Below are 22949 nucleotides of genomic sequence, written 5' to 3' on the forward strand. Positions count from 1 at the left end.
AGCCAGGGCTCTTGGGAAAGTATGCGAGCCATAAATATTAGAGGCTTCATCAGAGTGTAACAGAGAAGAGAAGAGAAGAAGATGACATGCAACATATTCTTTTTCTTCCACATACAGATACCAGCCTCATCCCTGCTGGACACAAATGTATGCATGCAACATTTTTTCCCAACAAATCCAATAATGAGGATTGAAAGACAAAGAAATGTCAGCAGTGCCTTCTGGGAGATAGTGATGTATTTCAACAGGGCATTGTGGGAGGCTGAGTGCTGTGATGCACGCTTTACAAACACACACAGAAACAAAATAAGCCCAAGCCACTAGGGTTGAAGCCCACATCTTCCAGAAATAACTTGCCATGCAGCTGACAAAATGTAGAGTGACACAGTGTGCTGTCTCCTGGCTTACCTGTGGCCAGCGTGGCCCACAGGGCAAACACTCAGCCGGTAAGTCCATCCCATCTTTCTGTCTCTGTTTCTGAGTCACACTCTGTCGTTCTTCTCTTGTTTCCTTCTCCTGATTTCCTTACTCTCTTCTTTTCCCCCCATCGTCTGTGCACTGCCATCTCTCATTACATCAGACTTCACAACAAGCTTTACAGTGTCCTTCTCTAAGCCTTCTCAAAGCGTCATCCCCCTGAATATTTTACTCCATTCTGTTCTAACTCCTCTGTTGCTTTTTTATCTTTCTCTGCTAGTCTCATAAAGATTTTCCCTTTTTTCTGTTGCGGTGTCCCTCAAATTATTCCTACGACACTTGTGTCAATGCAATGATCTGATTTTATAAAATCTTTTTTACCCTGTCTGTATGTAACAATATTACATGCTTATTGATGCAAGAGGAAAACCAACAGAAACAGAGAAGTGTAGAAATACCACGGGATGAGAGACATATCCACTGGAAAAAAGACTTTATCTTATTTTAGGATAAACAATATCAATGAAAAGTTGCCAACACAGCTAAAAAATGTCCTGCACACTGCATGCATGAGTGTGTGCACGTGCATGCACATGTGCATCGGTATAGTATTGATGGCTGTACTCCCTCAATGTGCCATAATTGGCTGTTTCAATGAGCAAATGCCAGTGAAAATTCTAGGTTAGAGTTAATTATCATTAACTGATCAGTGACAGGCCTCTAATTACAGCTGGTTCATCAGTGAAGTATGCCAGCTGGCTAAAAGGCAACGTTATTTTGCATGATATGCAAAATGCCAACTAAATGGGAGAAAATGCTTAGGTTGCAGTCGTACCTGTTAACCAGAACATGGACCTGAGAGTCAGCTGTGTGGTACTACAGCAGTAGTGTTGATAATTTATTTAAATTCTTAGTGGTGGGCAGCACTGATCACTAATTAACATAATCAGAGCTGCCCACCACTAAGAAGGATGCAGAATTGTGGGAAGACATACTTTAACCCACCTACAGGATGTAAGACAATGTTTTCTTTCGATTTAATTTAAAATGTTGAGATGTGCATTTAAGTATAAACAAATTATAAGCAACACCAACAACCATATTGCCTTTTTTCAATGTAATGTTTCCTTTCTGGGGTCTTTAATTGTAATATTATTTGCTTGACTTACTTACTTTAAAATGGAACAACTTATTGTAATATGGATTAAATGAAGATTATTAACCATCCTGCTGTTTTTCAAGGTAAGATTCTGCTCCTTTTTGTAGGTAAACACACGGGAAACTGTAAATAGGTATCACTTGAAAAAACTGTTCTACTTGCCAAGACTGAAACTAAGCTGTTCTACTCTTGGCAAGTGAGATATAAACAGGCAAAATATTCGTCCATACCAAGCAGAAAAGTATTGGCTTGGCCCAGAGCAGCAGCAGAGGGCATTGGCTATACTTTATACACCTCCACCCCCTGTAACTACTTAGTCTTCACCCTCATTGTTTCAAAGAAAATGGCATGAAGAGAATTTCTTCTTCCTCCCTAACACTCTGTCTCTCTCTCTATCAGTGGCTGCCTCACTCTTTCTTGTTCTCTCTTTGCCGCGTCTGCTTCCCTTTGTGGTTTCCATACCCAAGACTGTTCGCTCCATTACTATGCATCAGCTGATCTACAGACCAAGTTTTAAATGTTTAATGCTGAGTTGACAGACTTGGTCTCCAGCCAGCCATCAAGGAAGGCCATAGCAGCCTGGTGCGGGTTGAATGCCTCACCTTTCAGAGGCAGATTACAGATGCACACAGACCCTGATCAAGAGCTCCAAGAGGTGAGGGAATAAATCTCCCGTGACAGGGAGGTTGTCTTAGCCTTTACACCCAGTATCTCAATTGAGGTGAAGGGGTAAAGTTGTTCTAAGTCATGCCACCTGAGAGAGGAAGTGCAAAGGAGGCAGGAGAAGAAGAAAATGACAGAAAAGTACTGTGGTAGGTAGAAGGTGGGAGGGAAAAAAGAATGAGTATGGCACTGAAAATTATAACAAAGGGAGCTATAAAAACATAACACACTAGGACTGATGAAAGGAGAATGGAAAGGATGTGTGTGCCAAATATGAGCGCAGAAATGAAAAAGAAACCTGTGGAGGATGGTTAGGAACGCAGGGTCTGATAAGGTCATTGAAGCAACAGAAAAGTTTGCAAAACTCCTTCCACAGCATTGGGCAAAATCATGCAAATAAAGCTGAATAAATAGAAATAAGGTTAAGTTAAAAGGAAGAAGGAACAAAACTGACAGATGACTGACAAGTTACTGGCAGCCCACTCAAGCAGAAGTGCACCACAGAGACATAAGACAGATGGAGAGCAGCACAGGGAGGGACAAGAGTGTGGGAGGTAGTCATGGGACACAAAGATAAAAGTAGGGAGGTTTAAAAAGTTAAATAACAGGCTGGGCAGGTGAAGACAGAAGAAAGGACTTATAAAGAGAAAGTCAGGAAAGAGAGGAGAGAGAAAGCAGGAACAATAAGTGACAAAGACAAAACACTCAAGATTGATGGAAGCTGGATGATTATGAGGAATGGCTCGGAAAAAAGGGGGATATCTGAGAGGGGGGAGAGACAGAAAACTGCGTTTTTAGTACAACTCTAGTGACAGTTACAATTAGGCCAGACAGGGTAGAGCGACTATCATGGGCATATCCCACTGACAATATGACACTTCCACCCCAAAACTGGAGTAAAAAGAGTAAAAAATAGTAAATGAGGTTTCAACTCTTACCACTACTAAAATATTCACGATCCAGTCATGGGTTCAAAGGGAATTCCCATATGATGACATGACTTTTCAAGACTAGCTGATCCCTCCCAAAAGAGAAAAGCAGAGAAATAAGCCCCTTGGAAACTCTTTTAATCATTGTGCATCTTCTGCTACAGGAACAATGGAGCAAGTTGTGTTATTGCATTAAAATACATTTACAAGGGAACAATAGCTGACTTTGCCAGCCCACCTCATGCCAACTTACGCAATTGCACACGCACTGGTTTTACCGGTCTCTTTATGACCAGTGACTTATCTGTTTATATGACAAACATGGATGGTTGTATCTTTAAAATTTGCCCTCCCATTTTGAAAACATAACCATTAGGGGTCCATAAAACATAATTAAAGTTGTAAACAGAAACAACAGAGACACTCTGTTGAAAAAAGTTTTATCAAACTTATTAATCAAACTTTATTTGCCTTCCAGCCTTTGAGCTACTGGCAATGATAGATTTAAGCACCAAATAATGATGAGCACATTTAGCTGAGAAAATTTCTATGGCAACCACAAATTACTTAAAAAAAAAAACAAACAACGACAGCTAGGAACACAAGCAAGCTCATTAGAGATGGTTAGATGCACATCTCGAGCTACCGCAATGCATTGTGGGTATCTGTGTGTGTCTGCATGTGTGTGCATGTGTGTGTGTGTGTGTTTGTGTTTGTGTGAGAGAGACAGCAAGCTAGAAAGAAGCGGTATGATGCATTTGCAACATCAAAATTTCATTTATTCCTTACACACATAATGCAATCAGAAAATGCAACACAGGGATGAATGATGGGTGGAGGTGCAATGGAGCAGTAAGGGTATACAGGAAGGAAGACTGAGACAACAACAGGAAAGACTGATAGAGTGAGAGAGGGGGAGAGAGAGAGAGAGAGATGGAGTGATCTGCCTTATTTCCAACACAACTCCAGTGACAGACCAATTCTTCATTAACCAGTGTCTTTACAGTGTATATGTCAAGCCTGGCGGCCAGACAACTGCAGAAGAGTGTGATCATAATTTATCTATTTAAAATGCCGAAAGGGAGAAGACTACGGTGCCTTGCAAAGCTGTTAGCTGAGCCTTCCTGCTGGGCTGTGTACAGCACTGACATATTATACTTGTGATGGTGGAGATAACTGAACTCACAACTTCACAGAACAGCATATGGAGATGTAATGTTGCATACAGTAAGCACAAAGCCATAACTCACGTGCTGGGATGGAATGTTATATGACATGCCAAGAGTGTGGACATATGAATACCTTGCAAAAACAAGGTAAGGGAAGTACTTCTGAAGTGAACGCCACTAACAAATTCTACCTTCTTTTAAATAGCAGAAATTGAATAGTGTATTAGTGCAGATGATGCCATGAAATATTTGAAGTATTGGAGTGGTGGTCCACTTTAAATTGTGTATTTTTTTTTGTGTATTTTTTTTCTTTTTATCTGTATTCATATATTAGCTACTGATAATTAGCAAAATACAAATTCTATGGCTGTTGTAAATACATGATTGAAGAATAATACACCACAGATTTCCCTCTATCTGCAAATTTGACGCGATGCAGTCTATGACAGTAGGATACATTACAAATTTAAGTAGCATTGAACAAAACAGACCACAACCATTGACTATGCTATTAGCATTCTTCAACCTTAGTCAGGCCTTGAAAATATTCATGAATTGTTATATTTCTTGCAAGGACTTGGCCACCCAGTGCGTTAACCTCTGTACCTGCAGTCTCAGGGAAAGTGACTTACTGTCTACACTACAGAATCTAAAGTTGAAATGTTTACTTCGGTCCAAAATACATGCAATAACAATGTGAAAAAGTCATCTAGTTTTACAACTACCACCAAATAGTTTGGTCAAATTTGCTCAAGCATTTGGCGAAACATTAAATGTGCAATGAATCCCTGTGAATACCATTTCAAACATCCTTTTAGTATCTAAAAAATTCATTTTTGGTTGCATTTGAATGAACATGTAGAATCTGGCTTTGCAATAACTGGAAAAAAAAGTGCGAGTGACAAACTTTTGCCTTGACCATAGGTTTTTAATCAATGTGCTGAAAAGCTTAATAAATACTTTAAGCAATCATGAAATTTAAAGCATCAACTGAGTCACGACAGCTGATCACGCAAAATAGGTTCTGCCTCCAGGTCTTATGGCTTATGCTGCACAAATTCTTAACATGACTAGACGAACAAGACAAACATTAAAATGGGGTTCCTGCAGATTCGCTTCCTGAACTCCTAAAAATTATAAAGTTGACATGGTGTAGCATAGCATATAACAGTAATTGACTGGGCAACACATTGACAGCAGCTTTAACAGGCTGCGAGGTGAATTACACAGCAGGGTTACAGAACTCAATTAAAATGGCTAGTCAATAAAATATGACTGCAGATCCACCACACTATCAGGCAGGCCCTCAAATATTAGTCAAGAGTAAATTAAGTCTGTTCCCAGCCAGCACTGCAGTCAATAAAAGGTTAGCAAAAACAGGTTTGACATCAGTGCTGGCTGAACTATGAAAAGCACTTGACACCCATCTACCCACCCGAGCCTTTTAGCGTCTAGCAATACAGGACTGTTTGTAATGTAGTGCTTCCAGGTATGACGCTGTGTCCCAATTCAGAGGTTAGATCCCACAGAATGCTAATTCAGATTACAAAAGGAGATATGTTTAATGGAAACATATTGGCATGCTTCTATTAAATAGCGAATTAGTGATAAATAGCATTCAGTGGTAAATGTACAGTGTTGGGAAGGTTACTTTTAAAATGTATTCCACTACAGATTACAGAGTACATGCCCCAAAATGTATTTTGTAACGTATTCCGTTACGTAATCAATGAGAGTAACGTATTCTGAATACTTTAGATTACTTAATATATTATCATGCTTTTTACAACTACATGAATGTGATTTATTACTATTACTGAAGGTTATTCACCAATACCAACTAGATTGTTAAATCTTAATATAAAATGAGTAACAGTAGGATGGACATTAGGTAAGGCTGCACTTTTTGCAGCAATCTCATATAGAAAACTATTCCGCGTGTATATAAAACAGGTCGGGCTCGTAGCTGAAAACTAGCTTTACTTTGCTCTCTGGGTCAATTTTGCGAGCAAGAGACAGAGAGAGGCATTGAAAGGCTGCTCCAAAGGAATTTATTGTTTCGGTGGAAAACACGAACACAGTGTACTAGCTTACTTACAACTGGGCTCGTCAGGCACTCTTCTTGGCTGCAGTGGTTATTATTATTATATTTACATGCTTCCATCTCCCGTTTCTGCTCGATGATAACTTGTACTGTCATTTTTCTCCCTCCCTCGCGCTCACAGACACATCACGGGTATGGCAGTCCATTCTCCCTGCAGCACGGACTACACTGCCCATGAGGCTACATTCTTTAGGCCTATGCCTGTAACACTGCCTATTGCCTTCATATTAAATAAATTTTTGAATAATTTTTTAAAATATTTCTACACGTCATTATGTGGGCTGCAAGTAGAGGTGACATGGGCCGTGAGATTGAGACACAGGCGTTAAAGCCTCTTAACCCTTTAAGACCTACCATAGAACCAAGTCTGCCAGAGCTTATATTATATTTTTACATGCTGTAGTGCCATTTTTGGGAGCATTTCAAGTTGATATACATCAATACAACCATTATAGCCCAAATTTTAATAATATGTATGCATTAAGTGCATAGTAATTACATAAATTGCAAAAAAGTGTAATAAACTACAAAAAAATTGAAAATTGTTTTTGTTTTTTAACATATATTTCTAGTAAGAGAAATTTAAGAGGCTTATCCCTCAAAACTGTAAATACAAAAAAGTTGCACAAAACAGTTTCCCACCACAGGAAATTTATTTTGAGTGTCTTCATAGTTTTATTTTTGAAATACACCAATATTTATACACTGCAGGAAAAACGAAAATAAGATAAGATAAGATAAGATAACCTTTATTAGTCCCACACGTGGGAAATTTGTTTTGTCACAGCAGGAAGTGGACAGTGCAAAAGTTATGAGGCAAAAATTAGAATACAATAAGAATAAATACAGTACACAACTGTACAGAATAGAATAAAATAAAATACTATATACAGTAGAATAAAATAAAATAAATATACAATAAGATAAAAATAGAATACAAATACAAATACTATATACAACTGAGTAAAAATACAACGATGACAGAAAGGATTATTGCACTTGGTATTATTGCATATGTATGGATGTGTGTGCTTGATCAGTTAAAGTCTTTATTATGGAGTCTGACAGCAGTGGGGAGGAAAGACCTGCGAAATCTCTCCGTCCCACACCGTGGGTGCCGCAGTCTCCCACTGAAGGAGCTGCTCAGTGCTGTCACAGTCTGCTGCATGGGGTGGGAGATGTTGTCCAACAGGGATGACAGCTTAGCCGCCGTTCTCCTGTCACTCACCACCTCCACTGGGTCCAGAGGGCATCCTAGAACAGAGCTGGCCCTTCGGATCACCCTGTTCAGTCTCTTCCTGTCCCCAGCAGAGATGCTGCCGCCCCAGCAGACCACACCATAAAAGATAGCAGAAGCCACAACAGAGTCATAGAAGGTCTTCAGGAGTGGGCCCTCCACTCCAAACGACCTGAGTCTCCGCAGCAGGTACAGCCTGCTCTGCCCTTTCCTGTAGAGGGCGTCTGAGTTATGAGTCCAGTCCAGTCTATTGTTCAGATGAACACCAAGGTACCTGTAGCTGTCCACAGCCTCAATGTCCATACCTTGGATGTTCAGTGGTTGCAGTGTATAAATATAATAATATAATAATATAATAATGCAAATTTGCAAAAAAGCAGCATATGCATCAAAATAAACTATTTCCAGCAGTGCAATATGAGTCCTAAGCATCCCAGAAACGACACAGAAAGTCATAAAGTCAAAGATAACTTTTAAAAACACCAGTATAAGCTCATGAGGCCCTGATGGTAAAAAACTACATTTCTGCGAAAATGACGTCACTTCTGGTTTCGGGCAGGTCATGGCGGACATGTGAAAGTTCGCGCTGACGTCTATTCCAACACAGGAAGTGTTATGAACAGCTGATTGGATCGGCAAAGCGTGTTTCTGGAATATTATGTTTGTGTTGCTGCAAGCGCTTTTTATGTAGTTTTTGCAAAGCTATATGTGGAAGGAAACCGTGACCTAGGACCTGATGGCATAAGATGTAAGTACAAAAAATTTTTGCGCTAGCTTACGTGGTTGCAGTGCTACCGGGATTTAAAAATAGTTACGCAAAACAGAGCGTGCCCGCTCCGATCGGTTTTAAAGGGTTAATGCATGTTTTGTTTGGGTTTCCACCGGCATGAAATTACCAAAAATAGAGAGGGCATAGCCTAACATACGAAACAGGAAAAGACCGCTGTGTAATCCCTTTATTTCAACAAAGTAACTGTATTCTGAATACCACCCCTTTAAAAGGTAACTGTAACGGAATACAGTTACTTATATTTTGTATTTTAAATACGTAACGGCGGTACATGCATTCCATTACTCCCCAACACTGTAAATGTAGCAATGTAAATTTGACTGTACTGCCAAGAAATTAACAGTAAGGACAGGAAGTTAGCAAGAAAAGGGATATTAAGGCCTGGATGGCATTGTTTACTCCCTGCTATTGTCTTTTATTTTATGTCAATCATCTATAATATTCTTGACTGTACATCTCTGGTAAAAATAATAAAATGACATATTTGTATACACTTCAAATTGAAATTGAAGTAGTGCACAATGGATTGAGACACAGGACAGATCAATTTAATAGGAGTGGCTACATAGTTCGTGTAAAACTAAAAGATGCCCGCACCTCTCAAATCTTGTCAGCATATTTGGGATATAAAACTGCAAGCCTTGACCGATTGAGCCTCTCAATTGGACTGCATATCTGGCACAGTTCAAAAAAGCATGCACAAAGAGCAAGAATTTCTGGATTATTAAGGTTTAAAAAACAGAGAATTGATAAATACTTTGGTATTTTCTGAGCTCTTCGCCTCTTTAATGGCTCTTTCCATCACAGAGTAATCTTTCCATTTTCTCATTTTCAGATCGATGGAGACTCAAGGAGAATGAAAGGCCTATTTCCTCTCAAATGGGGATAAAGCTTAACACACGGGGCCGTCTCATGTTTTCTAACCATGTCAGCTAGGCTACAGAACTAGTGGCACCAAGTGTAAAGCACAAGTAAATCTTTGAACAGTAGAATACAGACAAACATTACAAAGATTCCAGTGTGCTATAAAAAGCAGAGCTATAGTTGCTTCAGGGATATAAATAACAGTGTATCATTAGAACAGTGCAGAGTGGGAGAGACAGTCGACAGAGAGAACAGCTTCATGAAAACAATAGAGCGAACAAGTGAAAGCAGTCCAGCGTCTGTATCAGAAAGGTACTCTTCAAGCACCCACGCAACTGCATCTGTTGTGTATGTGGAGGATTTGTGAAATGGGAGGAGAGGACAATGGAGCAATTGAAGGTCTTAGCAACAACATTTCTCCACTTCTGTCCAACAGGATCTTCCCTGTTCCCTGACCCCAACACTTAGCTTTGCCTGTAAACAGAGGATCCTGTCACACACATTCAGTCTGTTAGTGTTTTTCTAGTAAATCAGTGTGTGGTCTCCCAAGTCTGGCTCATTTCCAGACTTGGGAGATTGCTTTACTAAAATATGCAACTGTGCTGCTTTAGACCAGCTGAACCCTTTAAAGCTCCCAACACCATATGCAGGAAGAGTGGTAACATACAGACATGTTATCACCATGTTACCATTTTGTTACCACGATGGAAAAAAAGATTTTCTTTTCTTTTAAGTACATCATTAATGCTTCCATAGCAATTAGGTATATAGCAGCAAGGTGGTGCTAATCAAACACACACAATTACTTGATCATCAACAAGTGAATCTGCCACAAAAAAGCAGACGTTTTGGAAGTTTGTGGATTTGGAGGATTCAGGGATATCAAGGACAAAAGATAATGAGCAATGATGTCAGAAAAGCTATTGTTGATGCTTATAAATCTGGGGAAGGGTTTAAGTCCATCACTGGATCATTGGACCACTTGATCATTCACAAGTGGAGAACACAGCCTCCAATCTTGCCAGGAGTGAACATCCCAGCAAATTCACCCCAATGCCAGACCATGCAACACTTAGAGAACAGTTAAAGAACCCAAGATTTGGTTGTACTTTAGCAGCAAATTTAGGAGTTCTTCTGACGATGTGTATAAACAAATGACAGCCTGCGTGCCAGACTTCCTCCTTGTGTCTTGCCTTAGAGATGCAGGCTTCTCTCTTACAACACTGTCACTAGTTTCTCTGCTTCATCTGGGTGTAAACATTTTTCCTTATATAGATAAATCAGGGCGGTGCAGTATGCAGATAGTATGCAAATGGTATGGAGATTGCACAAGGCTGCTAGTTCAGAATGATTCAAATTTACACTAACATATGCACCATGGTGAGAACAATATACGCTGGTATGCATATTTCATAAATCCAATGGTAATTCTACATGCATTTGTTGCACAGGGTCAAAACCTTTTCATGCAAATATTAGTAAATGATGCCCAGTAGATGCTTGACCCTAGTACGGGACTACTAAAAGCCAAAAAAAGCACATCAGCACACAAACCTCAAGCATAGTGGTGGAAAGCTAAAAATAGTTTTGCAGCCACAGAACCTGCACCTTGCAGTGATTGAGTCATCCATGAACTCCTTTGTGTACCAAAGTATTGTAGAGTCAAACAGGAAACCATCTGTCCAAAGGATGAAGCTTGGTTGAAACTAGGTCATGCAACAGGGCAATGACCCAAAACACAGCAGCGAAGTACAGGCCTCAGCCCCACTGAAATGCTGTGGCAGGACCTTAAGACAGCTGTGCAAAAACAAATGCCCCCAAACATCAGTGAACTCATGCAATGTTGTAAAGAACGTCCTTAATGATGTGACAGACTGATGAAGTCATACAGAAAATGATGTTCTCTGTAAGACTTTGTTCAGATTCTGTATGATTGAGTTATTGCTGTAAATGACACTTCTGCAAGCTATTGAATCATGGGGTGTACTTAGAGTTAAGAATGAGCATTAGCAAAAGCTATCTGTAAAATTTTAGAATCAACATTACAGTTGGGCGCACCCTGTGTTAATTACTAGAATTTTAAATCCACATTAGGCTTTTGGCTATTCCATTATCATTCAAGATATTGCTAACAAGACTGCAAGCAAGAGTGTTCAATAGCATGCAGGCAAAAGCAAGCGTGAGCAATTTGATGTTCAGGTAGCATTTTGCATGCAAATATTGGGGGTGGCGGGGTTAACGTTATTGTTGGGATTCAAGGTTCAGCTATGCGACTAACAGAAAGACCTCTTACTTCACACATAGGATCAGCACTGGGCTTTGCTGTAGCGTTAAAGGCTAATGAAACAGTGCCCGGTGAGGGAGAGGAAATGACTGGAAGTGAGAAGGTAGAGCTGGCATGGGGACTCTGTTATTGTGATCCTTACAGGTGAGGCTTGATCACATGCTTATAATTGGGGTCTCACAATTCTGCTCACAATAAATTCATGCAAAGATACACACACGCAAAAAAATCCAAACAGCTTAATTTTTGTTTCATGCAGGTGCGGGCATATGGACGCTCAGTAAATTCAATTATGTAAAAAGTAATCACAGATACATAACCACAGCACACATCTCACAGGGTTGTGGGATTTTGGCAGGAACCAGTCTGTTTATTTGTGGATTTTCCAAGGTCTCTGTGATTAAAATAGCTCCAAAGCACTCCTGACACTCCATTACCCAGCATGCCCCGGGTGAGGCAGGATCGTACATATTGATTTCATGCCTCATTAGACTTCCTGTCTAACAATGCCATTGTTCTTCCTGGTTCTACAGGATTCTGCATCATTCAAAAATGGCCACATATAAATCTGGGTGGGGAGAGTGGGCACATAACAAATGAATACATTAATACTGAGTTAGGGCTCATTGGGAGCATCATGGAGCAACCCTTCACAGGTTATAGGCTTCTGGCCCAATTTTCAGTTAAAGTTGTTAACAAACTGTTTCTCCTGTCACAGTGCAGCCAGATACTGTTTCAAAATAATCTATCAGCACAAGTTCTTTCACTTTGTCTGTAGTTTTATGACCGAAGTCATCATGACCCAGGAAAATGGGCCAAGAATCCACTGTGTATCAAAATAATATGAAACAGATTCTTTCCATTTGTTTTTTAAACAAATATCTTGAGTCTTCTAACTCATTAAACCTCGTTTAGATACTCAAAAAAGCTACAGCTACACGGGAGATGCAAAGTGTCGTCTTGTCAGACACACACTGCCTTCGTGCTCTGTTAGTTCTGAGCATGACAATTTAAATGTAAATGAGATTACCTGATTGATTGTGAGATGAGATTTTTTTTAAAGTTGGGCTTCATGGTACATTGCTATCATTTTTGTTACGGCTACAGCTTAGCAGTTCTGACTGGGATCATACATGTATGTCGACAATCAACACTAAGTGCTCTCAGACTTGCGTTGTTGGAGTTTCCAGGTGTGAAAGAGCCATGCCTACATCCTTACTGTTAACAGACGAAGCAAGACAGTGCTCAGTCAAAAGTATTTCTTGTCTATTTTATGATCAACATGTTTATTTTTATAAAATATTATTACATTATTAATATATTATTACATTTAGTGTTTATTTTTGTGGCGTTGGTAGTCTGTACAGTGTCTTACAATATTTATTTATTTTATTTCCAACAAAAGAGATCGTTCCTTGCGTATTCAATGGCTGCCACTGAAAGGTAAGTCTGTCTATATTCAATCTTTCATATCCGCTCTTCTATTTTTTTCAGACTTTCTCCTTTATCTACCAGCAATAATATTCTCCAAGCCTTTGCATTTTCTCCTGTTGCTGTTTGTCTTTTCTTGTCTCTTTCTTGCAGCCCACATCTTACCTCTTCTCACACCCCTTCTGTTTGCACTCACAAACACACACTCTGCATGGTTTTCATGTTTCATCTGATATTTGTTGCTCATTCTTTTTGTTCTTTCTAGCTATCTCTCTCTCTGTCGCTCTCTCTTTGACCCAAAGCAAGGCTGCTGCAGTAGCATGCAGCCTGCCAGCTGCCAGTTACGATGATGGTGACAGTAGTGGGGTTGCTGGCTAAGTGACGTTGAATAAATGGAATATTCCACCTCAACTAGCAGACACAACCTGAACTCATGCACACACACATACAAGAGCCTACTTGGCCAACTTTTCCTATGGCTACAGTACTTATGAGTTAGTGTCAGGCAGCCGAACATTACCCTTTTTCTGCCCTAGTCTCCCACAAAGGCTCTTTCCATGAGTAAATGGCAAGGGGATATTGCTACTGTGACATACCTCCTACTCAAGCTTGCATCAAAATCTCTTCAAGTCATCTTGGCAGCTTTTAGCTTAATCTAAAAGCCACAAGTCATTGTCAGGAATAGGCCTTTCACATTAAAACTGCAGCTGGCATTTGTGAGTGTGTATTGAAAACACACACACACACACACACACACAGACACACACACACACAGTATCTGAATATGTGTTTCCCTTTCTTTTTTTGCTAAATATGTTTATTAGCAGAATTGAGACACTTTCCTTTCTACCTCTAACAATCATTTTGAAGACTGTAATATACTTATAAACATGATTTACACCGTTTACATGCACGCCGAAGCAGGCAGAAGCACATACACAGCCACACTGAATGCACCAATGAGCATATGCAATCCATGCAATCTATTACGTGCACTTAGTTCAGTCATAGATACAGTATTCACTCACCAAATGTATGCAGGCAAGCTAATGTACTGTTTTCACATGGCACTGTGACAGAGATAATGATCAAAGTGCAGGACATTAAAGGTACACATTAAAGTGAAACATGCATCAAATCTAGTTTTGAGAGTGAAAACAAGAGAGGTTTGAAGGTCACTTTAAGGCTAACTCTATTTAATTATATTACAGCAGTATACAGCTTTACTGTTTACATGTTTCTGAATTAGTTAAAAGGTTCTATAAGGTTATGATAACTTTATAATCAATATAAACCAGAATATGTTTTTTACCTCTGACTAATTACACCTTACAATTTCAGGAGACAGAAGGTTTTTAATCAGATGCTGCATTTGATAGTTTTGGGTGTGGAAGAGGAGTCATTCATTTCTTCCCCATCATTCTGCTTCTGAATGAGAGTTAATTTATACCATCTGCAAAATACAGCTGCCAACTTCAGCAGCAGACAGGGCATCGATAAGGGGAGAGAACATGGGGGACAGAGATGGAGGACAAGGAAGAGAAGCAGAGAAGTCTATTAGGATACACAAAGAAGAAAGTTGTAAAAGGCACACAGACACCTACACAAAATCTCTTTTCAAGGAACTTCTATAAGTGTTGGAGAGTGTCAAAGTGTAAAGAATATGCACAGTCAATATCCAGAGCCCTAGTCAAGCTTAGTGAGCACACACAAGCAAAAGGAAAGTTTTCAGCTCACTCTAAAGGCCAATGAAGTGCACTCAAACTGCAAAGAAAGGGAGTTTGGAGAATAACCATCAGTCTAGAGGATAGAATATATTACCCTCTCGGTTCTGTAAAAGACCTTGTTGCTTTCAAATACACAAACTGCTTCCATCAGTTGTGAACCTTTGATAACCCAAGTAGTTTATGGATACTTTCAGCTCAGATTCAACAAACTCAAAGCAAGATGCGCACGCCGTAGTTCAACAGCATGAGGGAAGAGGTGGTGTTGTGTTTTCTAGATGAGAAGGAGGAACAAAAGACAAAATGATAATGATGAGAACTATAACTACAACAAAGACTGGGAATATGCTATATATAGTTAGTCTACTATCTCATGTTTTCCATTCATTTACTATATGCTATGGAAGTTCAACCATTTGTCTCCACAAAAATGTCAAAGCAAAAAGTAGATCCACATTTTCAAATGGATTGCAGCCATATTAAATGTTCCTTGCATGCATTATTACAGTCTATTATTTTAAGTTAAGAAAAGAAAGAAAAGTAGGAGAATATCCAAAAAAATGTAATAAGTACTAAAAGCAATCAGAGTTCTCCATAGCAATAATAACTAAAGGGTAATAAAAGCACCAGGATAATTGCAAAATCAAGGTGAAAGATTGATCTAATTTCACTTTATTTAACCAGCATCCAGCAATCAGCTACAAATCAAAAGTTATGTTCATTTAAGTCTTGTCTTGACTTAAGTCAACCAGCAGGATCTCGGGAATATAGCACACTGGAATATTTAAAACATCCTCCCAGCTCCCATGAGATGTTTTTCTGTGACTGCAGAATCACTTAACATCATTTTAGCCTGTGGCTTTTGTTCTCACTCATTTTGTATTGTGTTTTTCTGGCTATAAGGAATATAAACTCCTTGCCAGCTCATTACACAAAAGACCGTAATCTATCACTGATAGAATGTAATTTGAAAAGATTAAATTGGCTAGATTCTAAACAGACGGAATAGTACAAAGCAGAAAAGATTAATTGGCTACTGGTTGTTTAGAACAGCAAATATAATCAAACTCATTATTGGTGGAATCATTAAATCGGGACATCAATCAAGGATAAGGCAAAACATGATAAACCAGATTATAAATTAACAGGGAAAGTTGCATTTCCAGGGCTTTTTCCAGAAACAGAACAGGACATTAAATCCAGCTAAATGAAAATATGTGGGAAACTGATTTCAGAGCAACTCAGGAATAGGTAATTTGGTCTCTGTGGAGCCCTCCTGAGGCAAGTTAAGATATGATGCAACTCGGTGCAAAACATTGAGAGAAACTCAAATGGCTTCAACTGAGGCAGCCAGGAAGCCATCGAATCTAAAAATTTTAACATAAGATAGCCAGCTGACATCCTTCTCAGAATGCAAAAGAAATCTGCATGAAGAACATTTCCTGTTGAGCTTCCTCAATGACGTACATTCAGCTTTTTATCAACTTAAATAGGATAACTTAAAAAGGATGATCCCCAAAATGTAGCCCTCTGCTATTCAAATACTGAGTGTGGACTTAATTTGAGAAGGGTGTGACAGTAATAGAACATCGCGAAAAATTGAAAAGAATATTTCAACACTGGACACACATTTTTTAGAGTCAGCTTCATCCTGAAAAATTTTTTGAAAAGTTTTTGGACAGAGAAGTAACCTGGGATAAGAGAGAAGGTCGTATAATAAGAAGACCTTTCATTATATGCAGGTCTCAGGAGGAAAAGTTCACTTATGCTAAAACAGTATCAGGACTACAGGAATACAAGCTTTAATACTGTGTGTCTTAATGAAACCTCAGTGTCTTTAATAAATATTGCAGTGAATCTGCACCCGCAGTGAGTTTGGCTTTTTTAATGTATCTCTGTGGGGAAAGTTGCACCTACTTTTTTTCTGTGATCAACACACATGCGCTTCTAGCAGACCCCCAATGTTTTTAAAAAACAAACAAAAAAACTTATAATTAGATGTAGAGCAAAAAGTATACTGTATGTCCTCTAAGTTGAACTCAAGTTAGGTCATGCTAAATCTTTAACTTAATATGCACTCAAATTGTGACAGGAAGTGCTTTTTCAAGTCTGTAAGCATGTGGAATAAACCTCAAACCAATACTATTAAGAAAATGTTTAGATCCACCTTAAAGTTTTATTAAAGCTAATGATGCATTTTGTTCAACTTGTTGGTTTGAGTTAATGTGGACAAGTATTACAATTGTAATAATGATACTGACAGATGTAAAATGGACAGTGGGAGTCATTTTTGACTGATACATTTTAGGTCCTATATAATTTCTATGGGAATATAAAATTTGGGTCTTTATAGACACAGGGCAGGACACAGTTAGGAATGTGAATAAAAAATCCATAATTGTAATTAATTCTCTCATGTGTTGTTTGTATATTTGCTGTTTCGCAGCGAGTGGTAAATGATCTAATTTTTGCTGCCACTTAACCCTGGAGGGTCTTAGAAAAATGCATACACTATCGGTCTTAGAGCCACAAATCGACCACGCCCAAAAAAGTGCTATAAAAAATTTATATATTAATATTTTTTTCCACTTTAAATTAGCCAATCTTTTAGACCTACTTCTCCTTGAAATATTCATGTCAAGTTTTAATTACATTTCGCGGATTTTAACCCTTTATATCCCGGTTTCGTCACATGAGCGCACTGCTTTTTTTGCCCCAAAAAACAAAAAACTTGAATATTTTCCAAAAAAAACATTTGAGGTAATATTCAATTGTTATTATAATTAGGCCTTTAGATGGACTAAAGATTGGCACCAAGAGTCATTTCGATCGCCTTTTATTTTTTTTCCAGGAGCGCATTTCATAAAATGCACACTATCGACCACGCCCAAAAAGTGCTATAAAAAATTTATATATTAATATTTTATTCCACTTTAAATTAGCCAATCTTTTAGACCTACTTCTCCTTGAAATATTCATGTCAAGTTTTAATTACATTTCGCGGATTTTAACCCTTTATATCCCGGTTTCGTCACATGAGCGCACTGCTTTTTTTGCCCCAAAAACATAAAACATAAAACATAAAATATTTTCCAAAAAAAACATTTGAAGTAATATTTTATTGTTATTATAATTAGGCCTTTAGATGGACAAAAGATTGGCACCAACATTAATTTCGATCCGGTTTTAATTTTTTTTCCAGAAGCCAAAAATGTCCCCAGGCGGCGCTGCTGCTCCTTCTCCCCCGGGGAGGAGTGCCTCTGCCGCGGGTGTGTTTCGCGCAGCGCCGGAGCATATGGTTCGGTTCCCGTGTCTGCAGCACACACTTCCGCTACCACGTGAAAACAAATACGTCATTTCCTGTTGATTAAAAAAAATTAATGCACCCTCAAACGATCCTAAGGTCAGAAAATGGTCCGGAACGAGCAGCGGGCCAAGCTGCTGCTGTACGCGGGAAATTAGTCTGCCTTTTCCGGGTATCTGTCTCGAGCAGGCCGCTGGAGAACATGTGTATGTTCCAGCAGGCGTCACATGTGGAGCAAGGGCGCCACCCGGTGGACAAATAAAAAAATTACAACTCTAAGGCCAGTACTGCAAGCGGAAGCGGAAACATAACCGATCACGATCGATTTGACCGTAATTTTTTTGCCGTGAAAAATAGCGTTTATAATGGGTTTCAATGGGGCACAAATCGACCACTAGGACCAATAGCGTAAGTTTATCGCTAGCTTAGCCACTGAAGCTAATTTCCGGAAGTCATACTGAAATTTTAACAGTAAATGTGACCGAACTTTTTTTTGCAGACTTGCACTACATTCCATTCAACACTGTGCAAATGGCATGTAATCGAAATTTGAAAATAGCCACAAATCGACCCAAGACTCTCCAGGGGTTTTAAGCATCAAATATTTCATTAAGCTACAGGTATCCTGCTATTTAGTGGTATTGTGTTGTGCGTTTAATGTGCTGTTTTGTTTCTTCCGTGTGTAAATAGGTAGCATTATAATTATATCAGCAACAGCTGTTGTTCTGTGAATATATACTTGAGAAAAATCACATGTTCACCCAGTTAGTTTCCTCTGGCAGCTTTCAGAGCATAAAGAGAACCATTAAATGTTCAGAAGCACCATCGGCTACAACTCAGATCATTGTGTTTCACAAATTTCCAATTTGTGGTGAACTAATTGGAACAGATAGCAGCAAGAAGACCTAACTAAGCATTTGAAAGTCTTTACGCTTACTTAATAGCATGTTATTCAACCTTCCAACTCCTTGCTGGTGTCTCCTAAATGAAACCTAAGCCAGAGTGAGAAACGTGTGTGTAAGGCATGAGGGTGGGTGTGCCATAATGGGAGCAAAACTGGTCAGTTACTGGAGCAAATTACAGGGGAAAAAAAACTTAGACAAACACGGGCATTGACACAGGCATGTCAACATAAAGCAGAGAGAGAGGGCGATCTCTAAAGAGTCATTCTGAATTAGTGCTAAAGTTTCCAGTACAGTACATAACTAGTACAGAGCTTTTTATGTAAATGCAATTGAGTGTGTACTGTGAGAACATTCAGCACTATGGAGATATAGTTCACCCCCACAGCTCTGCTAGGAATCAGTGTGAGCAGCTCTGCAGCAGGAGACTGTGTTCCTCTAAGCAGAAAATCTACAGCAAATCCAGCTGCATTAAAAACTGATAGCCAAGTGTTTTGATTATTTTTTGAAGGACTATATTTACTGGCAGTCTAATACAAGCACAAAACCTTCTTTTAGCTTTAAAAGACTACTGTTGGGATTTTCTAAACATTTATTTTTAACTGTACTGCACATGTACTTGCAGAAGTGCAACTTTCAGAGGCACAAAATGTTGGGAGGAGAGTATTTGAATGAATCACATACAAATTATTTAAGGTTTGAAGCGAGCGATTTATTGGCAACTGTATCAAATTTAACTCTGAAAATTGTCTTATTTTGTGTATGATGAGACGGTGTGATAATTTCTGCTAGAAGTGTCAACTCATCTGGATTGCCAGAGGGAGATGTTATCAGAACAAGTGTATGATTGGCATCAGCGGATTGCTCAAGCTGTGAGCACACCAAAACTCTAGGCTCTTCAGTGAGTTCTCCACTATTTAGAGCTCAGCCCTGCATGTTTCTGGTCCTCAGTAACGCTGATATGTTTATGAAACAGAGCAGAACTTAACTTCATGTGAAGCATCAGAGGGAGAGGGAGAATCCCAATACAAGATCCACGCAGAGCTGTGTGATGTTTTGGGTAACACACACAGCCATGTTACTTTTTAAAGTAGTGAATCGGTTTGTAGTGTTTTAGGCTTTTAGTCACAGAGATCCGCCATGGAGTGGTTTCTTTGTGTATTTTGATTTTTCTTCCTCTTATTTCTGATTATTTTAAAGCTCTCTATCTTGCTACTCGTGGACCAGATCGTGGACCAGTATGCTGGATTTAAGTCAAAATCTAACAATATGTAAAATTAACTTTAATTAAATACCTGCAGCCCTGCATGTCATGCAGATAAAAATACCAGTGTGCACACCTATGCATGTAGCAAAGCAGCAGTAACTTTATTAACACATGTACAGCTCAGGATCTGACGATGAATGAAGTTTTGTGTTGTTGTTGTTTTTTTTTTTTTACAAATCCTACAGGACAGCTGTATACCGACAGTTTTCAGTTTTATGCAGTGAGATAGTTTGTTGAAAGCAGCGCTCTTCTGGATTAATCGTGCATTCCAACTGAGCTGTCAGATTTATCCAGCGATCACACACACTTATCCGTACAGAGTCCTCAGCTATTCCTAACAGAAGACTTCACCTTTATATCAAAATATATCCATTCTCCTTCAGCTGCGTTTCCTTAATCTGAACTGCCATGTTGTTTTTCTGGAGAAAACCTATATTATAATGTATTATTTTGGTAACCAGATTGCCCTCACCCTTGTTATTTATTATTGAAATGAACTGCCTTTGTCTTTGCTTATTAATCTGGGCCCATGTATGTAAAAGGTCTAGGTAAAGAGTTGTATAGTGTAGGTATTTTTTTTAATCCATTGCACTTTATCAATGGTGCATTAGCATTTGTGCGTATTAGTGTGATTGCTGAGGTTTCTTTCTAATATTGTAGCATCTTTTTCTGCCTTGAGGCGACTGTTGTTGTGAATTGGCGCTATATAAATAACATTGAATTGAACTGAACTGGATCAGTAAAGATGAATGGATCTGACAAAATCAGGTGTGCTCCAATGAGTCAGCAATGAGAGCACAGAGATAAATGTAGTCAATCCAACTTCTATCTAATGTGCTGCTATGTAGCGCTGATTAGAGCTGTTGTCAGATAAAACTTATTGTTTCCTATTCCCTTTCAATGACTGAACAATTCATTTGTAAAACAATTGTTTTCCTCAGGGGAGGAGATTTTAGAAATGTCGCACTGCAGAAATAAGACTTCAACAACGGCTACAAGTCTGTGATTTATCCCTCTTATGGGTAACTTCTACTACATTTGCTCTCCCAATGGGAGGAGGAAGAGCTGGGTTCAAATCTAGTCTGCTGCAGGAATCTGACTAAACACTGCGCGCTTCACTGATTCAGTAATGTGAAAGCACTGAGAGGGTTTCAGGTCTAGCGAAAAAAACACACACAGACACACAAATGAATGCCATTTGCAAAGGGAAAAAAAGCTTAAATTGCTATCAGCACTTGTCCTTGACTCGGTAAGGGTAAATGGAATATTTTGTGGTATTAAATTAAGGAGAACTTCAGAGTCAATGCAGATTGGCAAAATGATAAATCTATGGTGTATTGCACTTGCTGATGAGCCAAATCCAAAGGAAACAGCATTCCATTACACAATGGAGTAAGTATAATTAGTATGAACTTCACTGCACTCAAGAATATCTTTCCATTGTGAAGAGAAACACATATTTTTGTGCCTTATAAGTTGCCTAAAACATAAATAAAGTGCTAAATATATAAATCAAGAGGTGTAAAGACCAATCTGTACAAAGCTACACAACATACGTACATAGCAAATCTCTTGTGTACTTCCTATTCTTGCTTTCTCTCACCTCTTCTTAATCTAACATATCAAAGACTAAAATATATTTGCATTGCACTTATTTCCCCTCATCATCACCTAAGCCAAACCTGGAGCTGTTTCGTCTACCATCCCCTACTTATATATTATTTTCTTATATATGATTTTCATGTTTGTTTGTTTTTTTAAACAAAACCATGCAGCATCATTGCCTGCCCTCCTGCAGCAATGCAGTTACCACTCCAGCCCTCCTTCGTCAAGTAACGGCCATGATTTTAATGATATTTTCCAGCTCTTGCTCCATAATCTCCATTACTTCCATCCATTAAACTCAACCAATCAATTGTTGCTTTCGTTTAAACATTTTATAACAGTGGGATGCTGCTATATAACAGCAACAACTTTATGAGCTGCCTTATATTAGAGCTGTTTATGGACAACAAAGTTACAATTTGGCCTTTTTAGCCGAAAGTTTTACATAAAAAAGGCTTATCATAGTTCAGCACATACATTTATGGTATATGGAGGACTTCCTACCTGCTCTTTGACAGAGGCAAGGATAGAGGAGGTTGTCTCTGTCTCAGATCTGTCTCCATTGGAGGATGGCATCACAGGGGGAACCATGGCCCCCTTCTCCTGCTCTGCAGGCTGATCCGGCACTGGCATGGCTAAAATTAACACACATATATAGAAAATGATGTGACAAAACAGTACGAAGAATATGTCTCATTTACATGTTCTTTTTTATTTTTAAATGTCTTGATTTTAAGTGTCAAGAAAGTCAACTTTACAACTTTACAAGGGCAATTCATTAAATAAAAAATCTATATATTGATTTTCGAAGTGACTTATTTCTTCACATAAAATGTTACTTAGATATTTTTATAGATGTAACACAGCAGAGGAAGAATACAGATTGTGCATTTTTTGATATAACCAAATAAAAAAATACAGATTGCAGACAGATTCTTTGGTTTTCTGTTTAGAATTTGTGTACAACTGCTTCTAAAACATTTTGCATTACATTGGAGATTAAGTATTGGAATTTCACGAGCGAGACCACCCCTCCAAACACGCTCCTTCCGGTTGTCATCTATATGGGTTCCCCCAGTTCTGCAAGCTGTTCATTCTCC

The 22949-nt window shown here is 38.8% G+C and overlaps 1 protein-coding gene across 4 annotated transcripts in view; it reads right to left on the reverse strand.

The window, feature by feature from the left end:
• ctnnd2a (catenin (cadherin-associated protein), delta 2a) overlaps positions 1–22949 on the reverse strand; it is a 268465-nt gene that overhangs the window by 208008 nt on the left and 37508 nt on the right. For all 4 annotated transcript variants that reach the window (XM_085287437.1, XM_085287438.1, XM_085287435.1 and 1 more), the window contains exon 2: positions 22354–22484. In XM_085287437.1, the coding sequence (XP_085143563.1) occupies positions 22354–22482 (129 nt within the window). In that variant the 5' untranslated portion in view covers positions 22483–22484. The remainder of the gene's footprint in view (positions 1–22353; positions 22485–22949) is intronic.

This window comes from Mchenga conophoros, linkage group LG9 (assembly GCF_057382185.1).
Source record: "Mchenga conophoros isolate Kocher_MC1m ecotype Shallow Benthic linkage group LG9, M_conophoros_male_GT1.1, whole genome shotgun sequence".
In the NCBI taxonomy this organism is placed as follows: Eukaryota; Metazoa; Chordata; class Actinopteri; order Cichliformes; family Cichlidae; genus Mchenga; species Mchenga conophoros.